General features: G+C 38.8%; 1 protein-coding gene across 2 annotated transcripts in view; it reads left to right on the forward strand.

The window, feature by feature from the left end:
* The window catches only part of gabrd (gamma-aminobutyric acid type A receptor subunit delta), a 73,527-nt gene that overhangs the window by 27,036 nt on the left and 28,916 nt on the right, over positions 1-17,575 (forward strand). For both annotated transcript variants that reach the window (XM_057817748.1, XM_057817757.1), the window contains exon 3: positions 14,894-15,009. In XM_057817748.1, the coding sequence (XP_057673731.1) occupies positions 14,894-15,009 (116 nt within the window). The remainder of the gene's footprint in view (positions 1-14,893; positions 15,010-17,575) is intronic.

Below are 17,575 nucleotides of genomic sequence, written 5' to 3' on the forward strand. Positions count from 1 at the left end.
AATCACATAAATTTGCCCCAAGCATTCGACCACAATTGAAAACACACAATAAACAGTACAAAAGGGGTTATATACGGCCGTTGCCTCTGGATGCTTCAAAAGCAACAAATGTACACGCAGGCTGTCACCTCTTCACTCGGCTGCTTCCTCATGTGTGCATGCGTGGGGTGGGCGGGTGTGTAAATGCTCTTGTGTGCGGAGCTACAACCTGCGCTACGCTTCCTGTGCCAAAATAAAAGCATTCATCACTAAACAAAAGTCATCATTTAAACACAAAAAATGATGGACACAAAGCATCATATCCTGGCAGGAATTGAAGAAAGACACACACACCAAGTCTGTTTTTTTTTTCTTTCTTTTTTTCTATTATCAGACGGGGGGACTTTAGCAATGCCTTTAACCGCCAGGGCCAAGCATCTTGGTGACAATGGCATTGCAGGCAGGTAGTATTAATGTCTCTGCCACTGTGTGGGACTTTTAGCAAAAAGTTCAGCAACAAAGTTTCGAGGGCTTTCTCATTGACTTATGTAGTTTAAAAAAAATAAAATAAAAAAAGTTGCCCCTTTCTCTGTGTTTTTACAAAGGTGAAGGAAATAGTCCATCGATAATTGTTTCGATTGGAGAAAACATTTAAGCTTGCTTGGCACCATAGACTGTTGGATAGCTGGTCATGTCGCGTTCAAGAGCCGCTCAGGTTTCTAGCCACCGGCCACCTTGCTGTCCTCGACAATGTGTTGGAATAAAAAACGGGGAGGATTAACGGTGGTCACATATGGATAAAATGGAAAGGACACTTTTGTGTATATCGACACTTGATGAGTCTAATCAAATGATGTACAATAGATGTGCTGGGGTCCACATTGTTGCGGACAGCAAGGTGGCTGATGGCTAGAAATCCGAGCAGTTCTTGAACGCCACACGAGCAATACCTCGCTCATCTGCACACGACCGAAACTTTCGACCTACTCCTTCCTCCCTATATTCAGTTCAATTCAATTTTATTTGTATAGCCCTATATCACAACAAGGTTGTCTCAGAGGGCTTTGCAGAGTCAATATGATACACAGTCAGATACAGTAAATGAATTAGATGAGTTCAAGTCCTGGGCATTCCCCATCCTTAGACCCTTTATGGCAGCAAGGAAAAACTCCAAAAACCCCATGGGAAAGGAGAAACCTTGGGGAGAACCACAATCAGGAGAGATCCACTCCCAGGACAGACAGACTATACAGACTATAGAAGCACCAGGACTGATGATGGGTATTAGCAGAAGGAGTTCCAGTTTGTAGAGACGCAATGGGGTGAGACAAATTGAGGGGATCCATCTAGCCAGATGTGACGGGGGGGGGGGGGGCTGGTGGGGTATTACGAGGACGTCCGTCCAGCTAGGGGTCAGGATAATAAGGTGGCTGCGGCTGAAAAATAGCCCCTCCCCCAGAGGGGAAAGTGGAAAGGGGACACCGGGTGACTAGTGATGAAGAGACTAGTCAACTACATATTAAAATTAGAAAGGAGAAATAAAGACAAGTGGTAGGTAGAGTGAGAAACAGGGGATAGGACTCAGTGGCTGTACTTCCCCTGGCATTATAGCTTCTAGTGCATCTTAGACTGAACTGTCTTAAATGTACAGACTGTGTCGGCCTCTTTGATATTAGCTTTGGTATTAGTTACCAAGCTCCATAAGACAGGAGCTTGGTAACTAAATGCTCTAGCTCCTACTGTACTTTTAGAGACCCTGGGAACTACCAGTAGACCTGCATTCTGGAGAGTGAAGTGTTCTGTTGGGGCGGTAAAGAACCAGAGCATCTGTGAGATAAGATGGCCCCAAACCATTAATGGTCTTAAATGTAAGAAGGAGGATTTTAAATTTAATTCTAAACTTGACTGGAAGCCAGTGAAGGACTTGGAGCACAGGGGTGATGTGCTCTCTTCTGTTAGTTCCTGTTAAAAGTCTGCCGCGTTCTGGACTAGCTGAAGACCTCTTAGGAAACTTTTAGGACAAGATGCGAGTAAGGAGTTTCAGTAATCCAATCTAGATGTAATGAACGCGTGAATTAATTTTTCTGCATCGATTTTAGACAGAATATTTCTAATTTTGGTTATGTTGCGTAGGTGAAAAAAGGCTGTTCTGCAGGTTTGTTTAATATGAGCTTTAAATGATAGGTCTGGGTCAAATAGAACTCCAAGGTTTTTAACTGTGGTGCTGGAGGCTACACTCACATTGTCCAGAGTGACTATCTGGGCCTATTAGAGAGTGTCTCACACTTTTTGGGCCTATGTAAAGGACTTCTGTCTTTTCAGGGTAAAGTAAAAGATAATTAATGCTCATCCAGGTATTTACATCTTTGACGCAGGTACTTAGTTTATCCACTTGCCTGATCTGATCAGGTTTAATTGATAAATACAATTGTGTGTCGTCAGCGTAACAATGAAAATTAGTGCTGTGTTTTCTGATGATATTGATGGCAGCATACACAGTGTAAACAAGATGGGCCCAAGGACCGAGCCTATATATGTATACGGTCTAATTATATATATATATTAGGGCTGTCAAAATTATCGCGTTAACGCGCGGTAATTAATTTTTTAAATTAATCACGTTAAAATATTTGACGCAATTAACGCACATGTCCCGCTCAGAAAGTATTCTGCCTTTTGGTAAGTTTTACAGCAAGGCATTTTGTGCTGTCCAACAGCGAACTCTTGTGGTCGCTTTGTGACATGGTTTATTATTTTCTTCTTTTCTTTCTTCATAATGGCTGCACGACGTCTCGGGCTGATAATGTTGTGCTTATATGATCCTTGGACAAGATTTGTCCGTAAGTATGGTTGTTGTAAAGAATGTACATATTATGTTAGCAAGTGAAATGTTATATTTTTTGTATGAGACGCTTTTTGTTTATGTTTAGTGAACCTGTATAGCGTGCTAAGCTAACATTGTTGCTAATGCAATGCTTGTGTACTTTTATTTTGTAGTTTTAGACAATGGTTTGAGGCCATTTTATTAATAAATCAGATGAAAAAGGAAGAAGTCTAATTATTAAGGCGTCGTTCACTGGCTGTATAGCTTTGGAAAAAGTAGACGCTTCGGAGTGAGGACAGCATAGACAGATTTAAATGACAGTAGAGTGAAATGCCCACTACAGTCCTTATGTACCGTATGTTGAATGTATATATCCATCTTGTGTCTTATCTTTCCATTCCAACAATTTATTTTACAGAATATATATATAATTTACAGAAAAATATGGCATATTTTATAGATAGTTTGAATTGCGATTAATTGCGATTAATTACAATTAATTAATTTTTAAGCTGTAATTAACTCGATTAAAAATTTTAATCGTTTGACAGCCCTAATATATATATATCAGAGGATGCGCTACACTTTTTTGTTGTCTGTCATTTTGACTGACAATCATAAAAATCCGGTCATAATCTATTTTTACCCGTCACTTAAATATTTAAAATGACTATATCTTGATGCAGTCACTATATGTATATACACAATAATACTTTAGAGTAAATAACATTAGTGCAGTCATGGATTACAGTAAGCAGGCCAGTGCTGTGTTTCCATATATATTATTATATTATGTATATACAGGATATATGTACACCCCCCCAAGTGGGACCTTCCATGATCCTAATACATTTAATAATAATAAAATATTATATAATTCCATTATATATATATATATATATTTTAATTTTATTTTATTATTATTAAATAAGAATGCACGTTGATACGACGCACATAAAGGAAACTTCAATTTTTTAAAAAATCGTTAGAAAGTTGTATGGACTTACAATCCGCTAGCTTGTTGTTTCCTGTTGTCTTCCGAAATACACATGGGTGACGGTGCGTCAAGTGTTCTTTCATAGCCGACGTGCTACCGTGGTATGCGAGCTCAGCTTAGCAAAAAGAGTACACACAGTGGTGGCACCCTCCATATTTTCCTTGAAATAATTTCAGGCTCTGGCTAGTCTGGTCCGCTTTTTTGGCTTTATGCCGGTTTCACCGTGTTACCAATTCTGCCCTTCTTGGTAATTGGTGGCGTTTTCAGCTGCTCGCCGCAGTGAGGAGTGAACCGGCGATTCACTTGAATCGTTGTCATCCTTCATCCTCCATTGCATCAGTCCCTATTTTTTCACCTCTTTTATCAACATCGTCGTTTTGGGGCTTTTTGAAGAAACTTCGGACACTCAGTTGCCTTGACATTTTTCCGAGTAAAGCCAACGACGTCATGCATCAAGAGAGACAATAGCTACTTAATATGCTCACTCGCCACCCTGTGGTCTGGGGTGTGAATTGCAACCTGTCAAAATGACAGATGGACTTCAGTTTTTTCCGTCACCGTTTTAAAAAACCGGTGAACGACGGAAAATATTAGGTTAACGCGACCCCTGATATATATATATATAAAACAGAAGCTCAGTAAGGAGGAGGACCCTGCGGAGATGTGGAAGGACAAGCCCCTGCATGGTATGTACAACTCACAAATTAAGGGGGTAGCTGACATGGGGAAAACATACCAGTGGCTGGAAAAGGCCGGACTGAAGGACAGCACGGAGGCACTGATCATGGCAGCACAAGAACAAGCCCTAAACACAAGATCAATAGAGGCTGGGGTCTATCACACTAGACAGGACCCCAGGTGCAGGCTATGCAAAGAGGCCCCTGAGACAGTCCAGCACATCACAGCAGGGGGTAAGATGCTGGCAGGCAAGGCATACATGGAAAAAATATATATATATATATATATATATATATATATATATATATATATATATATATATATATATATATATATATATATATATATATATATATATATATATATATATATATATATATATATATATATTTGGGCTGCCAAACAATTAAAAATTTTAATCGAGTTAATTACAGCTTAAAAATTAATTAATCGTAATTAATCGCAATTAATCGCAATTCAAACCATCTATAAAATATGCCATATTTTTCTGTAAATTATATATATTCTGTAAAATAAATTGTTGGAATGGAAAGATAAGACACAAGATGGATAAATACAGTGGGGAGAACAAGTATTTGATACACTGCCAATGGGAAAATCCATTGGCAGTGTATCAAATACTTGTTCTCCCCACTGTACATTCAACACACGGTACATAAGGACTGTAGTGGGCATTTCGCTCTACTGTAATTTAAATCTGTCTATGCTGTCCTCACTCCGAAGCGTCTACTTTTTCCAAAGCTAGACAGCTAGTGAACGACGCCTTAATAATCAGACTTCTTCCTTTTTCATCTGATTTATTAATAAAATAGCCTCAAACCATTGTCCTCTTTAGACCGTCATAAAACTACAAAAAAAAAAAGTACACAAGCATTGCATTAGCAACAACGTTAGCTTAGCACGCTATACAGGTTCACTAAACATAAACAAAAAGCGTCTCATACAAAAAATAGAACATTTCGCTAACTAACATAATAGGTACATTCTTTACAACAACCATACTTACGGACAAATCTTGTCCAAAGATCATATAAGCACAACATTACAACGTAGGCGTCAGCCCGAGACGTCGTGCAGCCATATTGAACTGGCAAGAAAAAAATAAACCATGTCGCAAAGCGACCACAAGAGTTCGCTGTTGTGCTGCAGCACAAAAAGCCTTGCTGTAAAACTTACCAAAAGGCAGAATACTGTGTGAGCGGGTCGTGTGCGTTAATTGCGTCAAATATTTTAACGTGATTAATTAAAAAAATTAATTACCGCGCGTTAACGCTATAATTTTGACAGCCCTAATATATATTAAAACACTTGACTTGGTGTCTTAAGAATTTGTAGACCACCAATTTGGCCACATTTCAAAATTGTCCAATATACACGTGTGATCCATCATTGGTAAGCTTAAAATGTCAATTTTCTGGGGGAAGAACATTTTTGAACAGAAGGGCCTTTAAAAAAAAACAAACAAAAAAACAGCAAAACCCTAACTGGAGGTGAGAGCACACCAGAGCAGAATTAAAGACGCCATGATTTTAACGAGATATTATCGCGTACTTACCTCTTTTCGATCCAAAAACTCCATGTAGCATTTATCACCGAGTGTCAAGACACAGCTATGAATGGTCACAGCTGGATTTTGGCGGATTTTATGGGTGAAACATGGTAATATAACAAGGGTCGCGATGCAGAAGTCGCAGACATCAAGGAGTAATCGAGATTTTCATTTACATATATTTATATTTTAAACTTTTTTTTAATTTCTTTCTTTGGACAGATTATCATCTAAAATATTGGGGAAAATGCGACAGTAACGAAAAAAATTACAATTAAGCGATAGCTATGAGGTAGAAATCCATGACTTTTTTACAGACGCCAATTTTTTCATTGTGCCATAATTTGTTTAAAAGTTTAAAATGTGCGAGTGAATAATTTTTTAAAGTCTTTTTTTTTTTAACTAAATATTAGACATTAATAAATGATTCTAAGCAAAAAATGACAGACATTTCGCATAAAGACATATTGTTCAATCAAACACAACAGTTATTTTGGCTTAAAATACAGCAGTTTATTTTAAAGAGGGGTGCAAGAGCAGAAATGGCTTTTTCCGGCACCATGAATTTTGCGAACGCTAACCAGGACTCACACAGTGATTAATTAATTTTCCACAATGATCCCATTTATTTCAGACATGGCAATGATTGCCAAGCTAAAAATACTGCCGCTTCAACAAAATGGCTTCACTGCAGGAATATCATTTTAGCCGCTGTTCATTCCTGAAAATCATGCTTCCAATAAGCGTAAGGTGACTTTCAAATGTTATGACCTTCTCGCAAGGTTTTGCCTCACACGCATTATGAACATCCGCCTTGTGCGGCCGTCCATTTATTTTCTGCAAGTCGTGATTTGTCAAAGTCAATCTCTGGTGAAAGGTCTTCACGTTGAGTGAAAACTCATTATTGAATATGGGCCTCTCGTGACAGGGTGGACGAGACTTGACATTCTGTCAAGTGCAATCAGATGCAGAGTGTGCTGTTTATTTGTAAGAGGACACGCTGTCCCTCTTCAGTCATTTATTTTAGAGTACAAAACTGCCATCTAGTGGTTTTGAAGCTGTACTGCGCTTACATGCAAAATTTTGAAATGATCTTTAGGGCTCCAACGGGGTTCCATTGTCTTAGATTTAATTAAAAAAAAAAAAAAAATCTAACAAATATAGAAAATCCCTGAAATTACAGCAAAAAAATCAATAAGAGATTCTACCAGACTCCATGATGGGGGGAAAAAAAAAAAAAAAAAAGCCAATTTAAATGACAGCATGCTTAAAATTTTAATGAGAAAATATATATAAGCACATTGTGGAATAACAGAAACAAATGCTTGTTGTGGGCATATATGTAAAGTAATAATAATAATAATAATAATTTTTAAAAAGCCGTACAAAAGTGATTCATCATAAACAACAACAACAAATAAAACAAACAAACAAACAAACAAACGACAATGTACTCCTACATTACAAATTTATAAGGTCTTAATAACATGATTTTTCTTAAATCTAGTCAATTCTTTTCTCTATCTTGTTTTAGATTTTAAATACTAGTTAGCAGATTAATTTGTAAGACTTTTTCCACTTACTTTGTAAGTAAATATTACAATTTGATCTCAGGAAGTGTTTACGTCTTGTTGAAATTCGCCCCCCCGGCCCAGACGCACCCGGGAACAGCACCAGCCAAAACAAGTGCCGCTCGGCTGACGCTGCCCCGCGCCGGGAAGGCCGAATCTCGCGCGTCCTCTTATTTTAACCCTTTGTACTGACTCCATGTTTTAAAAGCTTGAAGAACACTCACTCTGTTATCTCGGGGGGCACTCGCACACTAATCTACAATTCCATATACATGCCCATACCTATCCCATACACATATATTTATATGTCTATGCATACATGCGCATGTATATATTACGTGTGTCCCACCAAATCCAATCGGGAAGCAACAATCCGGTGATTGTGTCGCCCAGACGCCAAACAGCATGCGGGGGGGGGGGACAGAAAGCGCTGTTTCACAACCTGCGGTTGGGACGCGTGGGGGGTGTGGGGGAGGGGGCGACTCACAACCCCTCTTCAATTGTTGCCTCTCGCAATTTAATTGGTTACCGGGGACACCACGCTTCTAATCTAAACTTGTCCTTTTATCTCTTTTTTTTTTTTTTTTTCTTTTGCCCAGCCTAAACTACGAAATGGATGTTGTACTTCATGCGCAAATCTATAATACTGCCCCTCTAGTGTTAAGACTACTGTTACCAAACTAATTCCCCATATGACAGAATGCAACATTCACCGTTAGACAAAACACAAAATGGTCGAAGGTCGCGTCAAGTCAACTTTCACCCGCCTCGAATTATGACCAAACGTCTTTTTACCTTCAGAAAGGGCTTCAGTTGACTCTTCCGCAGCCGCTCGTCCATCCCCTCCGTCGTCTGGGCCGAAAACAGGTTGACAGTTTATTCGTCGACAATGGTAAAAACAAGGCAAAAACAGATGACGGAGGGACAATTCTGGATCCAAAACAAGGCTACATGTTTAAGAGCAGCAAAAATCTGTGTTATCTCAGTGTCCAGTCTTTTTAAAGTCTTTGCTGAGGCGGGCCTTGTCGAAGGTGTTTCTGGGCGTTGCTTTTGGGTCATCCCCTCTGTGGCCGGTTTTGGGCGGCTTAGGTTCGTCCGCGGATTGGGACGCCCGCTATCAACTTTGCTGTCCGGGCTGGTTGTACTTGTTTTAGGACAAAGCGCTTTGTCCTTGGAGTTTGCTGGGAGAGCTGATTGCCAGAGTTGGTGCGTCAATCTTGTGATAAGACGGCATTGTGTATCTCTTCTATTTCTTCTCATTAAACTATGGTGTTCTATTTATTTTATATTAGTAGTGGAGTCCTACCGTAAATATGAAAATGATACTATTTCCTGATTAATTATATTACGCGTGTTAGAGTAATGCAAACAGTTAGACGGTGCCTACGAGAACCTGTACCATATGTATGTGTTAGACTATATATGTGTTAGACTAATGCAAACAATTATACGGTGTGTGCGATGATGATATCCTTTCCCCTTCAGTCTAAAAGGTAATTTTTTAATGAAGGACCAGGAGTGCAAAAATTACATAAATATACACACAACATAGACTTAATAATGTATTTATGGGGCGCGGGGGCGATAAATAGGGGGCCTGCATTGTTGGAGAGGCCGTCAAAGCTGACTGAGTAGAATCACAAAGAGCTTTTTTCATTGAAAATTCTTGTGAATAAATGCTTAAATCCCGGAATTATCTATAGATATGGATGTAAAACTGTCTCGATTCTTGGTTAAAAGGAAAAAAATTTGCAGTTAGCATTTATTGTACGTAAATATGTCAAAGTAAATATGTCAAAGTACAATGCTAGTCAATTAGTGAATGTAGAGTATCTAGCGGCCGCCCTATATAAACAGAGCCGGTGAAAATTCTTGTGAACAAATGCTTAGATCCCCAAATTATTTATTGATATGGACGTAAAGCAGTCTCGATTCTTGGTTAAAAGCAAAAAAAAAAAAAAAAAAAAGTGCAGTTAGCATTTATTTTACGTAAGTATGTCGAAGTACAATGCTCGTCTGTTAGTAAATGTAGCTAGCGGCCGCCTTATGTAAACAGAGCTTTTCTGGTGAAAATTCTTGTGAATAAATGCTTAACTCCCCGAATTCTTTACAGATATGGACGGAATACAGTCTCGATTTTGGGTAAAAGCAAAAAAAAAAAAAAAAAAAAAACGTGCAATTTGCATTTATTTTACGTGAATATTGCGAAGTATAATGTCAGTGCTGTAGCGGCTAATTTCTCCCAGTGATTTTACTCTACGCACGCAACTAATAATTTATTATAAAATATTATATTATAAAATATTATATATAAATATATGAATATTGAAATAAATTAAAATGAAATAAATATTGAAATAAATAAATAAATATTGAAATAGAAGGCTTTTGATGACACATGTAATAGTATATTTAATTGTGTATTGATTTATTTAATTTTTGCACTCCTGGTCCTCCATAATTTTTCACCTAAATCAAGAAAAAAAATAAATCTTAAATTAATAACATTTCTGACACATTTACCCCCCCCCCCCCCCCCCCAATAAGAAACACTCCAATATAACTTGAACAAATCACTTTTATTGACAAAGTTAATCTCAAATGTCCGAACATCATATCAATTTTTATTGTTTAAAAAAAGTAACAAATAAGACATTTTAATCTTAGAAAACAAGTTTTTGTTTCAACTGTTTCTTTGCTTGTTCTAAACTTCATTTTGCTTCGAGTGAGTGTTTATTGCCTTTTTAAAAAGCTGGAATATACAGTACATGATTTGTTGCTTGATATAATTGAGTCCTTTTTTTTTTTTTTTTTTTAAGATTCAATTTCCTTAATGTGTTATGATTTTTGCTTATTATAAACAAAATGTTACTTAAAATGAGTGTTTAAAGTTTTTTTTTTTTTTTTTAAGATTAAATACTCATATGTATTGCTTGAAATGACCTGTCAGGCTTAATATCGGCTTAATGAAAACTGGGTTTTATTTCTTATTTCAAGAAATCTAAGTGAGTAAATTTTACTAGCACTGGCAGATAATTTCACTTATTTCTAGTAAATTTACTCTGAAAACAAGGGAATTTAACTAGTTTGAAGGAGTTGTCTTTTTGCAGAGTAGCAATGAAAATTATTCCTAGAAAAATAGCGCTTTCTTTCAATAATTCAATACTAAATCTATTTCAGTCTTTGCACATTTTCTCATAGTAATAACACTTTAATAATAGTGTTTGGGAACAGGACATCCAATATCCAATTACCAGGGGTGAACTGGGGAGTCATTAAATGACTTATTGGAAGCCATCCAAGTACCTGTACCTTAATGGAAAAAAAACAGCAGGACTGTTTACAGCTTTCAAAATGGAGGACAATAACAATATAGCAAACAATATCCCAAGCCCTTAATTAGCCTAGAGTAAAATAGGCTTTGGCAGCAATATCTTTATTTATTTTGCTTGCGATGAACAAACACAAAAGACATTGAATTTTTTTAAATCATTAGGAATAAGCGGCATGGAAAATGAATGAATGAATAATTTTACACAAAACTCCAAAAATGGGCCAGACAAAAGTATTGGCACCCTCAGCCTAATACTTGGTAACACAACCTTTAGACAAAGTAACTGCTAACAACCGCTTCCGGTATCCATCAATGAGTTTCTCATTGCTCTGCATGGAATTTTAGACCATTCTTCTGAGGCCAACAGCTCCAGGTTTCTGAATTTTGAGGGGTGCCCTCTCCAAACTGCCATTTTCAGATCTCTCCACAGGTGTTCTATGGGATTCAGGTCTGGACTCATTGCTGACCACTTTAGAAGTCTCCAGTGCTTTCTCTCAAACCATTTTCTAATGCTTTTTGAAGTGTGTTTTTGGTCATTGTCCTGCTGGAAGACCTCTGAGGAAGACCCAGCTTTCTCACACTGGGCCCTACATTATGCTACAAAATTTGCAAAATGATCTGACAGAATTGCAGGGATGCCAATACTTTTGGGCAGCAGTGTATGACTCCACTGCCAAATAAAGTGTTACCTGGCAAAATAATCTGTAACAACTAGATGTTAAAATGGATTACATTTCAAGAAGCAACTCCCATCTCCTGGGTCATTTAATCATCTAAGCATCCTGGTCCTGGTCCTTCCTCGAATGCAGCATGAGCACGAGTGGCCGATGCATTCCTCTCTCTATTGTGGTCGCATTACGCATCTAAAAAAAAAAATAGTCCTGCACAAATAAATGAATTACGGCTGTTTAGCGTGACATTGTTTTGGCTGCATGGGCATTTTGAACAACGATTTGCATTTTGACTTTATTTGACTATGTGATATATAGATATGTACAGTGGGGCAAATAATTATTTAGTCAACCACAAATTGTGCAAGTTTTTCCACTTGAAATTATTAGAGAGGCCTGTAATTGTCAACATGGATAAACCTCAACCATGAGAGACAGAATGTGAAAAAAAAAAAAAACTGAAAATCACATTGTTTGATTTTTAAATAATTTATTTGCAAATCATGGTGGAAAATAAGTATTTGGTCTATACCAAAAGTTCATTTCAATACTTTGTTATGTACCCTTTGTTGGCAATAACGAAGGCCAAACGTTTTCTGTAACTCTTCACAAGCTTTTCACACACAGTTGCTTGTATTTTGGCCCATTCCTCCATGCAGATCTCCTCTAGAGCAGTGATGTTTTGGAGCTGTCGTTGGGCAACACAGACTTTCAACTCCCTCCTCACCCCGTGGCGTCAAAATGATAACAAAAACGGGGAGCAAAAATCCCAGGACCACATGGGGAGGACCTAGTAAATGACCTACAGAGAGCTGGGACTACAGTAACAAAGGCTACTATCAGTAACACAATGCGCCGCCAGAAACTCAAATCCTGCACTGCCAGACGTGTCCCCCTGCTGAAGAGAGTACACGTCCAGGCCCGTCTGCGGTTCGCTAGAGAGGATTTGATGATCCAGAAGAGGACTGGGAGAATGTGTTATGGTCAGATGACACCAAAATAGAACTTTTTGGTAGAAACACAGGTTTTCGTGTTTGCCGGAAAAAGAATACTCAAATGCACCATACCCACTGTGAAGCATGGGGGTGGAAACATCATGCTTTGGGGCTGTTTTTCTGCAAAGGGACCAGGACGACTGATCTGTGTAAAGGAAAGAATGAATGGGGCCATGTATCAAGAGATTTTGAGTGAAAATCTCCTTCCATCAGCAAGGGCATTAAAGATGAGACATGGCTGGGTCTTTCAGCATGACAAAGATCCCAAACACACAGCCAGGGCAACAAAGGAGTGGCTTCGTAAGAAGCATTTCAAGGTCCTGGAGTGGCCTAGCCAGTCTCCAGGTCTCAACCCCATACAAAATCTACAGAGGGAGTTGAAAGTCCGTGTTGCCCAACGACAGCCCCAAAACATCACTGCTCTAGAGGAGATCTGCATGGAGGAATGGGCCAAAATACCAGCAAAACTGTGTGAAAAGCTTGTAAAGAGTTACAGAAAACGTTTGGCCTCCTTTATTGCTAACAAAGGGTACATAACAAAGTATTGAGATGAACTTTTGGTATTGACCAAATACTTATTTTGCACCATGATTTGCAAATAAATTATTTAAAATCAAACAATGTGATTTTCTGTTTTATTCCCCCATATTCTGTCTCTCATGTTTGAGGTTTAACCATGTTGACAATTACAGGCCTCTCTAATATTTTCAAGTGGGAGAACTTGCACAATTAGTGGTTGACAAAATAATTATTTGCCCCACTGTATATGTATGTATAGATATGTTAATATCGTTTTTTTTTTTTTTTTGGCATGCTAGGATGGCCCCATTGACTCGCGCTTGCTTAGCCACTCCGGGGCCCTGAAATTAATAAATAACAAACTGCACGGAATTTGTTGAAATCAACTCCAGTGACTAATTAAACCCTCGCTCGAAGATTAAGCCTAATGTCGCTTTAATAACAACAAATAGTAACATTTACTTAAAGTAAGTGAAATAATCTGATGCATTAATCTGTTATGAAGGAATCTGACCTTTTAGCCAGATTGCTGGAATCACGGCAGCCAGACCGCCGGACTCGCGCAAATCCAACAACCCGGGCCGGCAAGACTCCAACAAATCAGACAAAAGGCCAGACTCCACGCGTTCACCTTAGTCTTAACTTTTTGTACTGACTCCATTTTGAAAGCTGTAAAAATGCTTTGAAACAAAAGTTGACAATTTCTTCCTGTCAACAGCAATCATACAGCACGGAGGGACCCAGGCAAGGATCCAAGGTCACCATATCACAAGTCAGCAAAAGGTTCCCGAGAAAAATATGACAATGCTTGGTTAAACATTCATTCTTCTGAAGGCTCTGGCGGGGTGGGCCGTATGCAGGAAGAAGGGTGTGTTTGGGCATTGTTTAGGATTATTGTCTGTTTGTGGATTGGACAGGAGGATTTGGGAGTTACTGTTGTCAGGGCAACGAGGGTTTTGGATTTTGCCACCTCAGCGTCAAAGGGGCTCTTGGAGTCTTGTCAGTCGTGTTATCAGTTGGATATCAGGCGTTCTCCGGTGTTCCATGTGTTGGAGCAGGGTGTCCCGCCATTTGTTCTGGACTGTCCGGGAGAACTTATTGCGAGAGTTTGGGGTGCAGATGTGGGCTTGTCAGCGTCGATCTTGCTCAGTCAGTTGCATGACGCACACGTTGGGCTTCTATGATAAGAAGGCGTCATGTATCTCTTATGTCCTATATGATGCCCTTTTTCATTAAACTATGGTATAAATGCTATTTATTTTATATTGCGTGTGTTAGAGCAATATAATCAGTGAAACAGTAAATATGAGAAAAGATACTATTCCCTGATTGATTATATTGTGTGTTAGAATAATGCAAACAGTTAGACTGTGCCTACGAGAAAAGGTACTATCTCCTTTGGTTAACTACTCCTTAACACTCAAAACAAGATCAATCTTATTGGGATATTATAAATTTGCAGTGTATGGCTCTGGTGAAATCACATTTAAACATAATTGAAGTTATTTTTTTGGGCTTTCTCAGTCAAAAAGGGTAACAACCTCTGGGCTAACATCTTCATTTCAAATAGTAAAAAAGTGTGTGAGACTCCCAGTGTTCTCTTTTCCGTCGAATCCAGGTGGAAATGACTCTTTTGAGTGTTAAAGTGTAAAGTATTTATTTTCCCATCTGAATATTTTTGAGTCCTATTTCAAATTTAATGTGACTGAAGATTCATTGACTGCTATATTTGCTCTTTTTGTGTCTGACTTTCAGGGCCATGCTGAGCGACATTGGGGACTATGTAGGTACAGACATTGAAATATCCTGGTTACCTAATCTGGATGAGCTCATGAAGGGCTATGCCAGAAACTTTCGCCCTGGGATAGGAGGTGAGTATGAGATCTATTGCTTGTGGCATTGGATGACATTTCATCCCATGACATTTACAGCCATCCTTAGCATAACATTAGTTACACTAATATGCATCGTTATACAGTCATGTGCAGTCCTTCATCATTTGATGGATGTAAAACAGATGGATAGAGTGTTCTTTGCTAAGAATGGCTGCAAGATGTAAACTATCCAATGACCTCACAGATAGATTTCTCAATCTCACAGCTTAACTCAGTTGTGCTAAGGTGGAGCATGTCATGCGCAATGACCATCATCATGCAGCATCTTGTGCTCAGTGCAGACTGTGAATGGAATATATTCATTTTAACAACAACAAAAAAGTGCTCTGAGCATTCAGGAATCTAGTCCGTTGTGTGCTGCCATTCCCCTCATTCAATTCATTGTAAGTCTTACCACAGTTATTTAGTAAAATAGCTTCGTTGAAATATTCAGTTATCTGATATATCTGCCGATAAAAGCATTCAAAATAATATTGGAAGTAATCGGTATTGATTTTGTGCCAGTATATTAACTTGCTTATACAGTGTATCACAAAAGTGAGTATACCCCTCGCATTTCTGCAGATATTTAGGGATATCTTTTCATGGGACAACACTGACAAAGACAGTACACACTTCTGAAGACGGTACACAAGAAAGCCCACCCGTTTCATCAGACCATAGGACATGTTTCCGGTAATCCATGTGCTTTGTTGACATGTCTTTGGCAAACTGTTTGCGGGCATTCTTGTGTACTGTCTTCAGAAGAGGCTTCCTCCTGGGGTGACCGCCATGCACACCAATTTGATGTAGAGTGTGGCGTATGGTTCGAGCACTAACGGGCTGACCCCTCACCTCTTCAATCTCTGCAGCAAAGCTGACAGGACTCCTGTAACGAGTCATAAGACATTTTGGAGGGAAAATGACAAGCAGTACTCAATTTGGACATTTAGAGATGTACATAGTTTCTAAGGGGTGTACTCCCTTTTGTTGCCAGGGGTTTAGACATTAATGGCTATATTTTGAGTTATTTTGAGGGGAAAATAAATGAACTATATTATACAAGATGCACACAGACTACTTTTCATTGTGTCAAAGTGTCATTTTGTCAGTGTTGTCCCATGAAAAGATATACTTAAATATCTGCAGAAATGCGAGGGGTGTACTCACTTTTGTGATACACTGTAAATTAATATACTGAAGCCTTTGTGCATGGGCTGGTCACAGTTTAGAACAGCGGCTGTACTTAGAGTCATGTAATGTTAGTATGTAATGACTTTATAATTCATTATTTTCCCGTTTTTTTCCTTCATTTTATTTGTGCACTCTTGCACGAGTGATTAGGGTCTTTCCCTCAGTTAACAAATCCCAGGCATCTTAGCTTGGAGATGTCTAGAGGTGGTGAGAAATACACATTAATTTCCGAGGGACATTATAAAAAAATATGGCAAAACGGTACGTTAAAAATGCGCACATGATTTAAATTACATATTCAATGATAATTATGACATGATTAAATGAAGTAATTACTGGAGTGATTTAATTTAAGAGGTCACTATAGTGGACAGCTATTCAGGCTATGTCTACATTAGGACGGATAATAGCCTTAAACATGTAATTAGTTAGAATATACGGCATGTCAGCTACGCTAATCTGCCTCTGATCCGTACAAGAATTTACACAGATAAATTAGTCGGCTAATATTACTCGCCGCTTAATATAGACTAGTGTGTCCGAACAACAATCGGATACTAAGAAGGTAACGACATGCCGTCGCCATTTTTATTGCGGCATGACGGCATCGTAAACAGTGGAGGCGGACGATCAAGATGTGACATTCCTTCCCCTTTTTTCATTTCCACATATTTTTCGTGAACCTTCTAAGTATGTCACAATAATATGCTTCAATTTAGTGCCCATTAGTGATCCTCCCGTCGCAGATTACGCTGAAATGAGCGTTTTCATACAGAGCTCGTCTCCGTTCAGCCAACTGGCCCCTTCCAACTCAATGCTGACTGAACATGAGCATACAAAATTGTGTAGAGGAAAATTAAACCCCGAAAAGTGACCTGCGTGGTACCCCCAAGTCAAAGAGGCGTGGGATCAGTTTTTTTCTTGACATTTACACCTGTCAAAACTGTCGCCACTTCACATTTACACCTGTCAAAACTGTCGCCACTTCCAGGATCTCCACTGTTATCGACAAGCACTCCAGGTTGCAGCTTCCAGGAAATATACGCAGCGCCACTCCATTTGTTTCTATTTGTTATTTTCCAAGTGGTGAGAGTTCAACTGAGCATCGTTTGTAACATCCCAAGTAACGATGTCAGGCTTTCGTTGTTGTTTTCTAAAGATTTATTTCAATCACAACTCGGTGACTGCTCGTAAAAGCCGAGCGTACTCTCCCTTCACTCTCGCTCCCGCGTGGTACGTTCAATTGCGTTCACTACAAAAAAAACAGTGATCACAAAACGGAGTTCCCGACCCCTGGTGTGGTAATTGGTAAACCACGCTGGTGTTGACGCAACACATGAGGCTGCTCCTTTCTACGTATGCGTAGTTT

The sequence above is a fragment of the Corythoichthys intestinalis genome, chromosome 2 (genome assembly GCF_030265065.1).
Source record: "Corythoichthys intestinalis isolate RoL2023-P3 chromosome 2, ASM3026506v1, whole genome shotgun sequence".
Taxonomy (NCBI): domain Eukaryota; kingdom Metazoa; phylum Chordata; class Actinopteri; order Syngnathiformes; family Syngnathidae; genus Corythoichthys; species Corythoichthys intestinalis.